The 14028-nt window shown below is 43.2% G+C and overlaps 1 protein-coding gene across 9 annotated transcripts in view; it reads right to left on the bottom strand.

Moving 5' to 3' along the window:
* Positions 1-4344: 4344 nt before the first annotated feature.
* ADCYAP1R1 (ADCYAP receptor type I) overlaps positions 4345-14028 on the bottom strand; it is a 180541-nt gene continuing 170857 nt past the window's right edge. For 5 of the 9 annotated variants that reach the window (XM_048837440.2, XM_048837444.2, XM_048837443.2 and 2 more), the window contains one exon: positions 4345-13074. In XM_048837440.2, coding sequence (XP_048693397.1) covers positions 12865-13074 — 210 coding nt within the window. In that variant the 3' untranslated portion in view covers positions 4345-12864. The remainder of the gene's footprint in view (positions 13075-14028) is intronic. The other 4 variants (XM_048837441.2, XM_048837446.2, XM_048837445.2 and 1 more) reach the window with 1 other exon arrangement.

The raw sequence follows: 14028 nt of genomic DNA, 5'->3' as shown, positions 1-14028 counted from the left end.
CTAAGGGGGTCTGTGAAAGATTGTCACTACCATAGAATAGTGTTTTTTCAACCTGTGATCTGCAGATCCCAGGCTATGTCTAAGATTTCCAAAGGGGTCTGCACCTCCACTCGAAATTTTTAGGAGTCCACAAATGAAAAAAGTTTGAAAACCACTGGCCCACAATTGTAGGCCTATTTGTATACTGAGTCACCGGCTAAATAAGAGAGTGTGAACTCTACAAGAGGGGAAGTCTGCAGGATGGAACAAACAGCGAGGGGTGTCCTGTTCATGAATATAGACAAAGGATGAAACTGGTAAATCTTGAGGGGCAAAGAAACACACTGGGTCCTTCACCTGGGAGACAAGCTGACAGTGTGTCTGTCTCATGAAAGGAGGATCCCAGTCAAGTCTGGCGGCAAAATGCTGCAAGGATTCAGGCAAGCATTTCTCTGCAAGACGTGAAATCTAGGCTGTAGAATGCACGCTATGATTTTGTTTTATAGGTAAGCATGTATTTCCAATACTTCTACTGGCTATCACTTGAATCTCTGTGCTTTGTTAAATAAACTGACACTTGATTTCACTATAAACATATCTGAGCGCTGTGTGTTAAGCCGACCGGTGATCTGATGTGGAACTGGTATGCTGGGGTGTGCTGTTCTTTGGAAGCAGTGACTCTGTGAATCATAGAATCATAGAATATCAGGGTTGGAAGGGACCCCAGAAGGTCATCTAGTCCAACCCCCTGCTCAAAGCAGGACCAATCCCCAATTAAATCATCCCAGCCAGGGCTTTGTCAAGCCTAACCTTAAAAACTTCTAAGGAAGGAGATTCTACCACCTCCCTAGGTAACGCATTCCAGTGTTTCACCACCCTCCTAGTGAAAAAGTTTTTCCTAATATCCAACCTAAACCTCCCCCACTGCAGCTTGAGACCATTACTCCTTGTCCTGTCCTCTTCTACCACTGAGAATAGTCTAGAACCATCCTCTCTGAAACCACCTTTCAGGTAGTTGAAAGCAGCTATCAAATCCCCCCTCATTCTTCTCTTCCGCAGGCTAAACAATCCCAGTTCCCTCAGCCTCTCCTCATAAGTCATGTGTTCCAGACCCCTAATCATTTTTGTTGCCCTTCGCTGGACTCTCTCCAATTTATCCACATCCTTCTTGTAGTGTGGGGCCCAAAACTGGACACAGTACTCCAGATGAGGCCTCACCAATGTCAAATAGAGGGGGACGATCACGTCCCTAGATCTGCTGGCAATGCCCCTACTTATACATCCCAAAATGCCATTGGCCTTCTTGGCAACAAGGGCACACTGCTGACTCATATCCAGCTTCTCGTCCACTGTCACTGTCCTTTTCTGCAGAACTGCTGCCTAGCCATTCGGTCCCTAGTCTGTAGCTGTGCATTGGGTTCTTCTGTCCTAAGTGCAGGACGCTGCACTTATCCTTATTGAACCTCATCAGATTTCTTTTGGCCCAATCCTCCAATTTGTCTAGGTCCCTCTGTATTCTATCCCTGCCCTCCAACGTATCTACCACTCCTCCCAGTTTAGTATCATCCGCAAATTTGCTGAGAGTGCAATCCACACCATCCTCCAGATCATTTATGAAGATATTGAACAAAACCGGCCCCAAGACCGACCCCTGGGGCACTCCACTTGACACCGGCTGCCAACTAGACATGGCGCCATTGATCACTACCCGTTGAGCCCGACAATCTAGCCAACTTTCTACCCACCTTATAGTGCATTCATCCAGCCCATACTACTTTAACTTGCTGACAAGAATACTGTGGGAGACCGTGTCAAAAGCTTTGCTAAAGTCAAGAAACAATACATCCACTGCTTTCCCTTCATCCACAGAACCACTTATCTCGTCATAGAAGGCAATTAGATGAGTCAGGCATGACCTTCCCTTGGTGAATCCATGCTGACTGTTCCTGATCACTTTCCTCTCATGTAAGTGCTTCAGGATTGATTCTTTGAGGACCTGCTCCATGATTTTTCCAGGGACTGAGGTGAGGCTGACTGGCCTGTAGTTCCCAGGATCCTCCTTCTTCCCTTTTTAAAAGATTGGCACTACATTAGCCTTTTTCCAGTCATCTGGGACTTCCCCCGTTCGCCACGAGTTTTCAAAGATAATGGCCAATGGTTCTGCAATCACAGCTGCCAATTCCTTTAGCACTCTCGGATGCAACTCGTCCGGCCCCATGGACTTGTGCAGCTTTTCTAAATAGTCCCTAACCACCTCTTTCTCCACAGAGGGCTGGTCACCTACTCCCCATGCTGTGATGCCCAGTGCAGCAGTCTGGGAGCTGAACTTGTTCGTGAAGACAGAGGCAAAAAAAGCATTGAGTACATTAGCTTTTTCCACATCCTCTGTCACTAGGTTGCCTCCCTCATTCATTAAGGGGCCCACACTTTCCTTGACTTTCTTCTTGTTACCAACATACCTGAAGAAACCCTTCTTGTTACTCTTGACATCACTTGCTAGCTGCAGCTCCAGGTGCGATTTGGCCCTCCTACATGCCCGAGCAATATTTTTATCCTCTTCCCTGGTCATATGTCCAACCTTCCACTTCTTGTAAGCTTCTTTTTTATGTTTAAGATCAGCAAGGATTTCACCATTAAGCCAAGCTGGTCGCCTGCCATATTTACTATTCTTTCGACACATCGGGATGGTTTGTCCCTGTAACCTCAAAAGGGATGCCTTGAAATACAGCCAGCTCTCCTGGACTCCTTTCCCCTTCATGTTAGTCCCCCAGGGGATCCTACCCATCTGTTCCCTGAGGGAGTCGAAGTCTGCTTTCCTGAAGTCCAGGGTCCATATCCTGCTGCTTACCTTTCTTCCCTGTGTCAGGATCCTGAACTCAACCAACTCATGGTCACTGCCTCCCAGATTCCCATCCACTTTTGCTTCCCCCACTAATTCTTCCCTGTTTGTGAGCAGCAGGTCAAGAAAAGCTCCCCCCCAGTTGACTCCTCTAGCACTTGCACCAGGAAATTGTCCCCTACGCTTTCCAAAAACTTCCTGGATTGTCTATGCACCGCTGTATTGCTCTCCCAGCAGATATCAGGAAGATTAAAGTCACCCATGAGAACCAGGGCGTGCGATCTAGTAGCTTCTGTGAGCTGCCGGAAGAAAGCCTCATCCACCTCATCCCCCTGGTCCGGTAGTCTATAGCGGACTCCCACCACTACATCACTCTTGTTGCACACACTTCTAAACTTAATCCAGAGACACTCAGGTTTTTCTGCAGTTTCGTACTGGAGCTCTGAGCAGTCATACTGCTCCCTTACATACAGTGCTACTCCCCCACCTTTTCTGCCCTGCCTGTCCTTCCTGAACAGTTTATAACCATCCATGACAGTACTCCAGTCATGTGAGTTATCCCACCAAGTCTGTTATTCCAATCACGTCATAATTCCTTGACATCACCAGGACCTCCAGTTCACCCTGCTTGTTTCCAAGGCTTTGTGCATTTGTATATAAGCACTTGAGATAACCTGCTGATCGTCCCTCATTCCCAGTATGAGGCAGGAGCCCTCCCCTCACAGACATTCCTGCCTGTGCTTCCTCCCGGTATCCCGCTTTCCCACTTACCTCAGGGCTTTGGTCTCCTTCCTCAGTGTGTCCAATGGCCTAGGGGCTGGACACTCCAGGGGGATGCTGGGAGGACTTCGGGGTGGGAGTGTGCCTATCACTAACAGGTGGAGAGACAGCAGAGCCTCGGAAGGAATGTTTGTGTTGCCGGTGGCATAGGGGAGCTGACCCCCAAAAGGCATAGACAAGGCTCTCCTGCTAACGGCAGGTGGTAGTCTCATACTGTGGTACCCCTGGAAAGCATCACTTGGAGGCAGTACAGAGAATTCCCCTTCTAGGCATCTTGGCAGGTGAGGCTCATCCAGGTTTATACTAATCACCATTTTCAGGACTGGGAAGGAATTTCCCCTCAGGTCAGACTGGCAGGGACCGAGGGGTTGTGGTGGGTTTTTTGCTTTCCCCTGCAGGATTGAACATGGGTCCCTAGCTAGGATCACATGGATCTATCTCACCAAATCATTGTCTGCCATTGCAGGGGCCTCAGGCATTGATGTACTTCGGTGTCTCCTATTCTTCACCTGTGGCACACACTGGCTTAGGCTCCTGAGAGCTGTAATATTTTAGTCTAGTCCAGGTGGGGTTCAGTGGTTTGTAATATACAGGAAATCAAATTAGATGATCCCTTCTGGCCTTAAACTCTGTGATTCCCAACAAGCAAAGCACCTTCATTAATGAGTGCATCCTGCTAGCTCCCAAAATGGCAACTCTGCAGCATTGGATCAGCCCAAGAGTTCAGTTTCATAGCAGAACAGACGTGCAAAAATGATAATACATTTATTGTGTCATCTACAGCAGTATACATGTTAAAATCTATTACTGTTTCTCAGAACACACACAAAGATTAGTCTAGTAAGCAGCAGTTGACATCTGTGTGTTTCCACTTAACAAAATGTAATAACCCCAGATCCTGTTACCCATGACGATAAGAAAGGTCACTATTAGACCCAGAGGGCCAGTAAATTCATTCCTTGACACCTTCAAAAGCCAAAATACAGCTTTACATACATGAACCTGGCACATCTCTCCTCGGGAGCTATCGCATGTTGCATTGCTACTATAATGGCAAGAAATTGGGAGAGAAAATGAGGACACTAACAGGTGTCTTTATAGATTATGCAGGTACACTGAGACCTCTGGAGACTCCTGTACAGTGATAAGGTTCATTGGAGCAGGTGTATACAGAGGCCTAGGTTACTTCAGCTACTGACAGACACTGCGAGGTTCATACCACTCATTAACTCTTCACACGGATGAATTCCCCACAAAGAAAGCAAATATGGAATAATAATAATATCCAGGTGAAAGGATCACAAGGGTCAAAACAAGGCATATTGTTCAAGCTCTGTAGAGGTTGGATAAAGTACAATACACATTTAGCTGAATGTCGCTGTCTACCACAAAAACACATAGCATTTAACATCAGAGTATCCTTAGATATTACTGCATGCTCCATACTCCACCGCTCTCTGCGATAGTAGATGCAATCCGTAGCTGGTTGTGCCTGTCTGACATCTTTAAAGATGTAGCGTAAATCCTCCCCTAACTCACTAAAGGTGCCCCCAGGCATAATGTCCCTGGTTTGGTAACGAGGCAGTTAACACAGAGCCATAACCCAAGAGGTTGCAAACAGAGATCTCAACTGTAGCTGACTCAGAGATGGCTCTGCAAACATCACAGGTGAATCCAGCTGGTGGCACGTTTGGGGGCGTGCCCAGGGGAATCATGGTTGATAGCATACTTTTCTCACGGCTACTAGCAGAGTCACTGTGAGCCATAGTGTCTACTGCTGAAAGTAACATCCAGTCAAGAGGACGGGGAGACATGACACCCTTGGGACGGTTCACCAGTGGGTCTGCAGCTCCTCAAGAGAGTGATTGGTTGGAATCCTCTTGGGCTGGTTTACAGATACCTTTGGTGAGTTACAGGCTCTTGTGCTACTTTTCTCTCCCCCTCCTGGCACCCATGCAAGACAAGCAGGACTTTGCTCACACTAACTAGGGATGGGTACATTGAAAAAATGTTGGCAGTCAGAGCCCAGCAAACACGCAAATGTTCAGAAGTTTCTCTGAACTGGCCCAGCTTCTGCAGTGTGCAAGCACAGAGCTGTGAATCTCCCAGGAAAACAGTATCTCAGCGCATTTCCGATACTCCCAGGCATGGCTAGAAATACCATGAGAACAGCCTTTCCTGTGGTGCTTTGGCATAGTTTGATTTTGGTTGGGAGCAGGAAGTGCAGTGCCGGCAAAATTGAAAGGATGACGGGCGAGGAAAAACCCAACTAATTAAATGTTTCAAAGCTGAGTCTTGAAGAAAGTGCAATTGGATTTGGTTCTAAAAACGAGCAAAGAGTCAGGGAGGGTCAGATGTTTTCCAGAAACGATTTAAATATGAACACTTGCAGTTGCTGAAGGGCAGCACCTCTGCAACTGCAAAGCCCCCGTATCTGAAACCCCATAATTCAGGACATAATTCTTATTGCTCCTTTGGATGAATCACCTTGGGAACATTCTCATTTCAAATGCTGTCTTCATACAGTAACAAACCTCTCTTAATAAAGTGATTCAAAGGAAGGAAGAGGAAATAGCCAGAGTATAATTGTTGACTTGAGAGACTTATCTAACAAAGGACAAATGCTGTCCTTTCTGACTGAGCAACTGGAGAAGTCTAGAAATTGTAAGTTCTCATTTTTTCTTCTTGAGAGAATCCAATCTACCTAAAACTGCCCAATGGAGCCGTGATGTCAGTTGTGGCCCCTCACCCCTACTGTAAGACAATTACTACTGCTAATAATATATGGGAATGATAGCATGAGCTACAGAAAAAGAGCATGATGTATATAATAAATGAGCTGCATGGCTTCAGAATGTTTGGCTAATTTTGATGCAGCATCCAGAAAGCTCTGAATTGTATCAAACACTTCTTTGAACCTGGAAATCTTCTGTGAGCAGAGCAAATCTTCCTTTGGCTAGAAAAGCGATATTGACTAGGAAGTGGTGTTTTAGAGTACAGGGAGTAATGGCTATTAGCTCAGATGTTTGAATGAGTGATATATCAAAGCATTCACATTTTTCGGGGGGGTCAAAATTCCAAATTTTCATTGACAAATTGAATTTTGGAAAATGTTGACTGGCTCCAATATACAGTAACAGCGTCCATAGAATGAGTCAGAGCCCACTGACTGCCTTTGTTACTACAAACAGAGCTTTTAGGCTTCAGAGCTGGAAAGTTACAGGATTTAGAAACCAAGAAGATGGTCACTGAGTGGAGGACTGGCGTTGCTGAATGTGAAGTTTAATGTCACCGTATGTATTGGCAGTAGGAAGACCCATCCTCAAAAGAGAAGATGAAAAGAATGGCGAGCTACAAATCGCAGCAGCAGTGTGATGGGCCAGAGTTCTATATTTGGCAATGTAAATTAGAGAGTATCCAACTAGGTAGAAGAAAAGCCTGGAAATACCATCAGGGAATATTGAACCTTTCAAATGGTTTCTAAAACCACTGGACCAAATTTCATTATTTTTTGTGTGGACAAGATTTTTAAGACTGCCAAAAATACGAATTCATGGCAAAGGCATTAACCAGAACTGCAGTTCCAAGCTGACCCTTTCAGCTTTGAGATATTGCCTCTTGCATCTTAGAAATAATTTTTAAAGCAGTGAAGAAAAAAAAGTAGAACGTGTAAGAGACACACAGCAGAAATGACAGTTCAAAGCTTCCCAGAAGATGAACATTTTGAATATTACACCTTTCCTAGAGGAACAAGAGTCAGCAGAGCGTGCATTGTGGTGATGCGAGTTAAAAAAGGAACTGTTATCTGTGTTGAGATTAGACTCTGGCTAGATGTGACTCTATCTAGTTCCCTTCATTATTTTTGCTGTTACAATGTCGTTAAATCATTGTGAATGGCTTTGCTGGACTCCCTACTCTGTCAGCATCTATTTCCTGGTATGTATGGGCCAAGGAGATAATGCTGAGATCTAGATTCAGACTAGTCAGAGGCCAGTTCACTTTGGAGTCTAAATCATGACTGAGAGTCAACTTCAGATGCAACACTGCTGAAATCTCACCAGCTGATCCCATGACATTTCTGCCAACTCAAATGGTGGAGATTTCATGAGACCTGTGGAACTAATGAGATTCCACCATCTTGTTACAGGGTTTCAAGGCAGCTGTGTGCCAGCTCTGACCTCACATCAGCGTAAGTAAAGTCAACAGAGTTATGCCAGATTTACACCAGTGATGCTGAGACCAGATTGGGGCCTATATTATGGGCCTGTTCAAAGCTCACTGAAGTTAGTGTCAAGACTCCCATTGAGTTCAGTGAGCTTTGGATCTGATTCCACAATCATAAAGAGCCTAATTCCATTCCCATTTCAAGGGCAAAACTCCCATAGACTTTAAGCAGAAGGATACTCTCATGGTCCAGGTAGGCTTGCTCTTATAATTCCAGCACATTATTATTTACTGTGTTGTAGTATGTGGTCATACTGATCATGAATTTGTATATTAGAAGAGATAAGCTGCTTGCTGCAATTAAAAATAATCTTAAATTGATTTCACCTCCCCCCCCAACTGCTGTCTAGTCCTAAAAGGCACTTGAGGAACCTCTCTACCTCTGATAACTGCCACAAAAATATAATTTGTCTAGCCCTCTTAATGTAATGACCAGCAATGTAAGCAACATAGGCATAACTTGTCACCTTTGGGAATACACAGAAAGAGAGTTTGAATTCTGAGTTTTACATCCAGGAGAACTTTAGCTTTGATTAACTGATGTCCACGTGCAGTGGGAATCGTGACATGGATTTTCCAAGCAAACCCTAGCCTACGTCTTGTTGTCCACTGGTTTTAGTGTTCTGGTAAAGCCCTTGTAGAAAAAAATAAATATTTGGATCCTGCAAACTGCTGAACACCACTCAGCACCTTTGACGACTGGTCCCTTAGAAAACAGTGGCCCATAACACTGTATTAACAATGCCGCATGCATTAGTTCTTTGCGCCAGTACTGTAGGACACTGTTTCTCATATATTGTACCACAAAAACAACTTCAGGACTGATCTACTTGGGCTGTTCTTCTCTGAACCTATTACAGTAACTAGGTAACTTTCATTAGACCTCCATATCCAAGGGGACTCATCTGCTACAGACTAAAAGGAAAAGCGAGAGTCTTTCCTGAACATCACTGAGATTGTGCCATTAAAATCTTAAGCCCAATTTTTTCAAACATGAGTACTTAAGTTAGGCAAAGCGGCCGGATTTTTCACCCTTAGTGCCTCTGAAATTCAGTACTTGTGGCACCTTAGAGACTAACAAATTTATTTGATCAGGCTTCTTTTATTGAGGTGCCTAGATTTTGGCACCCAGGCTCTGATTTTCAGAAGTGCTGAGCACCCACAAATCTAAATGAAGTCCAACGGAGATATAGGTGCCCAAAGACACTGAAAAATCACACCTCTCTGACGTAATATTTGTTTCAGGATTTTAAAATACATCTCGTAGCAGATCTCCCTATTCAATGGCAGACAATGAAACAGTAGCTCTATGCGCTACAGACCCACAAAAGCTGCAGTACAGAAGATTTTGTACATTTACAAAAGCCAAATAAGAAAAGTAGACAGGAAATGTATTATTGGCATATTATAAAAATGGCTCAAGGAGCATAGCACACATTTTTTAAATTACATTTTGTTTTAATAACATGTACTTTCTAACTCCAAAATATATTTCACAGTAGAAATAAAACAAACATTGTTACACGCGAATAGATATTTACACACGCTTTGAAGCAATTCTTCCTTTTGGTTCCTTCTATCTTGACGCTTAGTAAGGATGGTCACCAGAAGTGGTGACATGCACATTTAGCATCTTCAATTTACATTCAACATAAAGATACCCAAGAGCATACTTTGTGCAATGGCATTAGAATCTTTGTTTAGGTAACGACTGGTTTCTCTATATACACCTGAAGTATGATCTTTCGAGTAACACTGAACATTAGAGTGGCCACATGAATGCCATGATTGTAAGAGTCGTCAGCACTTCCAGTAAAAAATCCCACTGGAAGGGATTTGCCTGTACTTTATAGAATATCGGATATATTAAGTATATAGAGAGATACAACTTCTAGTAAACTCATTGCTGGTGAACGATACTGGATGGAAAATCTCAAACACTGAAGTCCTCTATCGGTCTCCTGCAGTGGTTCTTAACCTATTTACCATTGTGGGCCGCATATGAAGCTCGCTGTGTGTTATGTGGGCCGCATCCACACAATATATATACTACCTGTATGGCCCTGAGGATGAGCTGTGTGCTGATTGGGCCGCAAGCAGCCCACAGATTGAGAACCACTGGTCTACTGAACAAGTACAGCATACAGTGTGGAAGCTTCCAACACAACGTCCCATCAACCTGCCTCAATCCTGAGTTTGGGCTCTAAGAATCAAGAGGTGAATTCAGTCTCTAGGACCATTCAGTCCTTGGCCTCTCTTGCTGAGACTGTAAAAAAAAAAAATAAGGTATCCATGCCAGATCCTCGGCTGAGGTAAACCGATGTAGTTGCATGGACACCAATGGTGTTGCACTGATTTACATTATCTGAGGATCTAGCCTCCAATGTGTGCCAATTGCAAGGGTGGTTTTGTGATGTGGACACTCGCCCACGAGGCACTGGACTGAGACCCACCAACTCAAATAGGAGAGGATTTTAGAACTGCCAGAAAAAAAAACCTCTTGCTCTGGATTGAAATGTGGCACAAAAAAGGTCTCCAACCAGAGGCAAGTTTTAAATATAGTGATCAATGACTGAAAATTGGCTAGTAACCATTCATGCAAAATATGCTTTGTCCATTATTTCTTTTTATAATACACTTACAGTATTGTCAGTATTAACCTCGTGAAAGTCCATACTACAGAAAATACAAAACTAAATTTCATCTGTTCATTTAATATTAGATAGTTTTGTTTAAAAAATTATAAGTATATATTTACCAGATAGATCTGACTTTACCCCTCTCCCTCTTCAGTGTCTTTCTGGTCCATAAAGAACATGATTCATTGGGAAACTTGCTAAAATTGCTATTTACATAATCTGATGAGAGAAAAGTTTCCAATCTATCAGTTAAAAAGTACTTACGTAATTTTTGCACAACGTCTGGAACATAGGGGGCCAAATTCTACTCTCGGTTAGGGTCAATCCTATGCAGAGGACTGGCAAAAAGCCTGTACATCACATAAGTCCCACTTAAGACCTCAAAGTACATTCAGGTGGTACATAGTCCTTTTACTGGTCTTCTGTACAGGAGTGAATTTCACCCTTATAGTGGTGTAAATCTGGAATAAATGTCTGCTGCTGCACCCACTGTAGTCAAGGCAGCACTCCCATTTATTTCATAAGAACATAAAAATGGCCATACTGTGTCAGACCAATGGTCCATCTAGCCCAGTATCCTGTCTTCCGACAGTGGCCAATGCCAGGTGCTTCAGAGGGAATGAACACAACAGGTAATCGTCAAGTGATCCATCCATTTCAGTGGATTTCAGATTGACTCCTAACTCTACTGGGATTATTTAGATTTACACTTCTGTAACTGAGAGCAGAATACGTCCCATAAAGCACTAAGTGTTAAGTATTATCACTAATACTTCTTTCATAACTTTTCATGATTTTTTCCTTTTAAAAACAAGGAAACTATTTTTAAAAAAAAAAAACTATACTTAACATGACATTACAAGTTTTGACCTAAACTAACAAAACACAGTGAAATCAAAATCTCTGCCGACAGCAAAATTTTGTGTCTATATCTTCCCCCCTTCCCACCACTGTCTTTTTCATTTCAATTAAGAACAAAGAGCTAGGCATAATTTTGAATTCCCTGGTTGCTGTTAATTTGAATCCAAACTATCATATTTAAATGTCATTTTGTTGTTTAATACACACACACACATATAAATCCACAAAGAAATAAGAGCAAATACAGTCCTTAAAGCCTTTATGCACCACATAAAACCTCTCAAGAAATAATTGACATCATTGATGTTTGACTGAAGTAGATATGTAACCAGTCATGGCTCTAACTACAAGGCAAAGTTGGAAAGGACTTTTTCTTTTGTCTCTCAGACATTGGCATTAATGATATCTGTTGGTGAACAAACAAACTATCCAATGACAGAAGAAACTGCCAGACACGGTAAATCATCCAAAGTCTTTATCATTCCCTTCCGTAGTGTCTTACTGTTCAGCTTAGGTGCTCCACAGACACTGAGGACATTAATCTTCCTGCACCACCACGTTGGGCCCCTGTTGAGTCTCTTGTGCTGGCAAACTTGAGGCATAATGCTGTCAATGCCAGCCTGGTCGCAGAGGCCACACACACACACGTCATGCCACTACCAGTCGCAGTGCAATGATCAGACATCAATGCAGGAGTTTCATTATAATTCAGAGGAAGCAAGAATCCTGGTACTGACCTTTGCCTCTTAGTGGGGGGATCTTTGTTCACATTACTCAAAACTCCAACCTATCAACCCCAAAAATATAGATCTCTCTCAAATGGATGGCCCTCTTAGAAAATTCACAGCTTTGCTAGAACCTAAAATAGCAGACCCCATCTCTGCTGCATGGATTCCTCTCTCCGGAATGGTGACAGGTATGCTGTCTCACACAGTCACAGCAGATGTTCTAAGTCCGCTGAGTTCTTCTGACCAAATCCAGCCATGAAATCAATTTCCGGAGTCCTTCATGAACTGGCCGGCATTATTAACCCCAACGTTATAGTCACATCCTAAGACTCCAAAGAGACTGAGAATATTCAGACACCAAAGATAGGAATGAGGCATAGTGAAGATGCATTGGATTAGAAAAACAAACAAACCCAGACCCCAAAAATAACAACAATGAAGTCCATGCACAGACAGATTTATATCAGTTTGGCAACCAATGTTCACAACTGCACAGCAATCACTTGATACACTTGGCTGACAATGGATTACTTGCAGATGCTCTAAATGGGTGTGTGGGGGTGGGCTTGGCATGTTATTGATTTTTTTTATCAATGGCATGGATCTTAGTGGTGTATTTACAATGATTGTTAAAAAAATATCCTTTTTTTCTTCTCTGCAAAACGCCAGGGATGTTTTGTTTCATGCTTTCGGACAAATCTTACATTAAAAAAATCATAATAATAATCATTAAAAAAGAAAACCCAGACCAGCAAAATTATGATTTTTTTTCTTTTTAAAGGGGTGTTTTGGGTTTTACTGGGGGAGGGGTTATTTAGTTGCTCATGTCACTAGATTCTCCGCATTTATGCTGGACATCCGAATCTGAGAGCTGCTCTTGCTCAGAATGGAGAGTTGTGTCCCCCCGTTCACTCCGCTGCTCGCCAGAGACGGATGGCGATGTTTGAAATCCACAGCAAAATACCGGTTGACTTTCCAGCTCCTCCATTTTCTCTTTATTTCTGATTGCACCTTTAGGGAGAAACTTTAAAAGGTCATTTTTTTATGTACTTAGCCGCTCGGGTACATGCTGACAGACAATCAAGTTTCAAAAATAAACAGTGCTTGTTTAAGACCCGTCTTGAACTTCTCCCCTCAGTGAACTCTAGGGAGACTTCTAGATGTGCACGGGATGGAGGCAGTGGGGAAATGCGATGCAACCCTATTGTACACTCAGTCTACGCTCACTGACATCAGGGTACGTGAGTTGCCACCATGAATCAGACCAGGGATGCATCGAGGTCCTGTCATGTCCACTGGCTACCATGCTGACTATTGTCTCATAGATTTCTTGTACTCCTCCATCTGTTGTCTCTTGTCTTACACTGAGATTGTAAGCTCTTTGGGGACAGGACTGTCTTGTTTTTCTGTTTGTACAGCGCCTAGCACAATGGGGTCCTGGTCCATGACTAGGACTCCTTGGCATTATGATAATACAAATAATAAACACAAATGTAACAATAACATTAATGATGTTCCTAAGCCCATCAACTCCTATAGTCTCTGGGTAAGGACTCTGGTCCAGTATCCTGCCTACGACAGTGGCTAATACCAGATACTTTAGAAGAAGCACAGCCATGAAATCCTGTAATGGACAAGTATGGACTCCTCTGCCCTTGGGGTACTTTCTTCCTAATTCCAGGCAGTTAGTGGTTAGCTTGGATACTCCAGGTGAAATCCTGACTTTGTTGAAATCAATGGGAACTTTACCATTGACGTCAGTGTGGCCAGGATTTCACCCATCATATCCAGAGCAGAGGGATGATATGGTCAGTGATATTTTTTTTTCAGTTCTGAAACAATGGGCTGCAACTTTGCGGATCCACTATCCTCAAATCAGATCTGAGTCTTTCCTGTATGAGTGGAAATAATCTGCATCACCGTGCTTGCATTTTTTGCTCTCTATTGCATTTGGCACTCATTGAGTTAATCTTTCCTT

This window comes from Caretta caretta, chromosome 2 (genome assembly GCF_965140235.1).
Source record: "Caretta caretta isolate rCarCar2 chromosome 2, rCarCar1.hap1, whole genome shotgun sequence".
NCBI classification, from domain to species: Eukaryota; Metazoa; Chordata; order Testudines; family Cheloniidae; genus Caretta; species Caretta caretta.
This window is presented reverse-complemented; position numbering and strand designations above follow the sequence as displayed.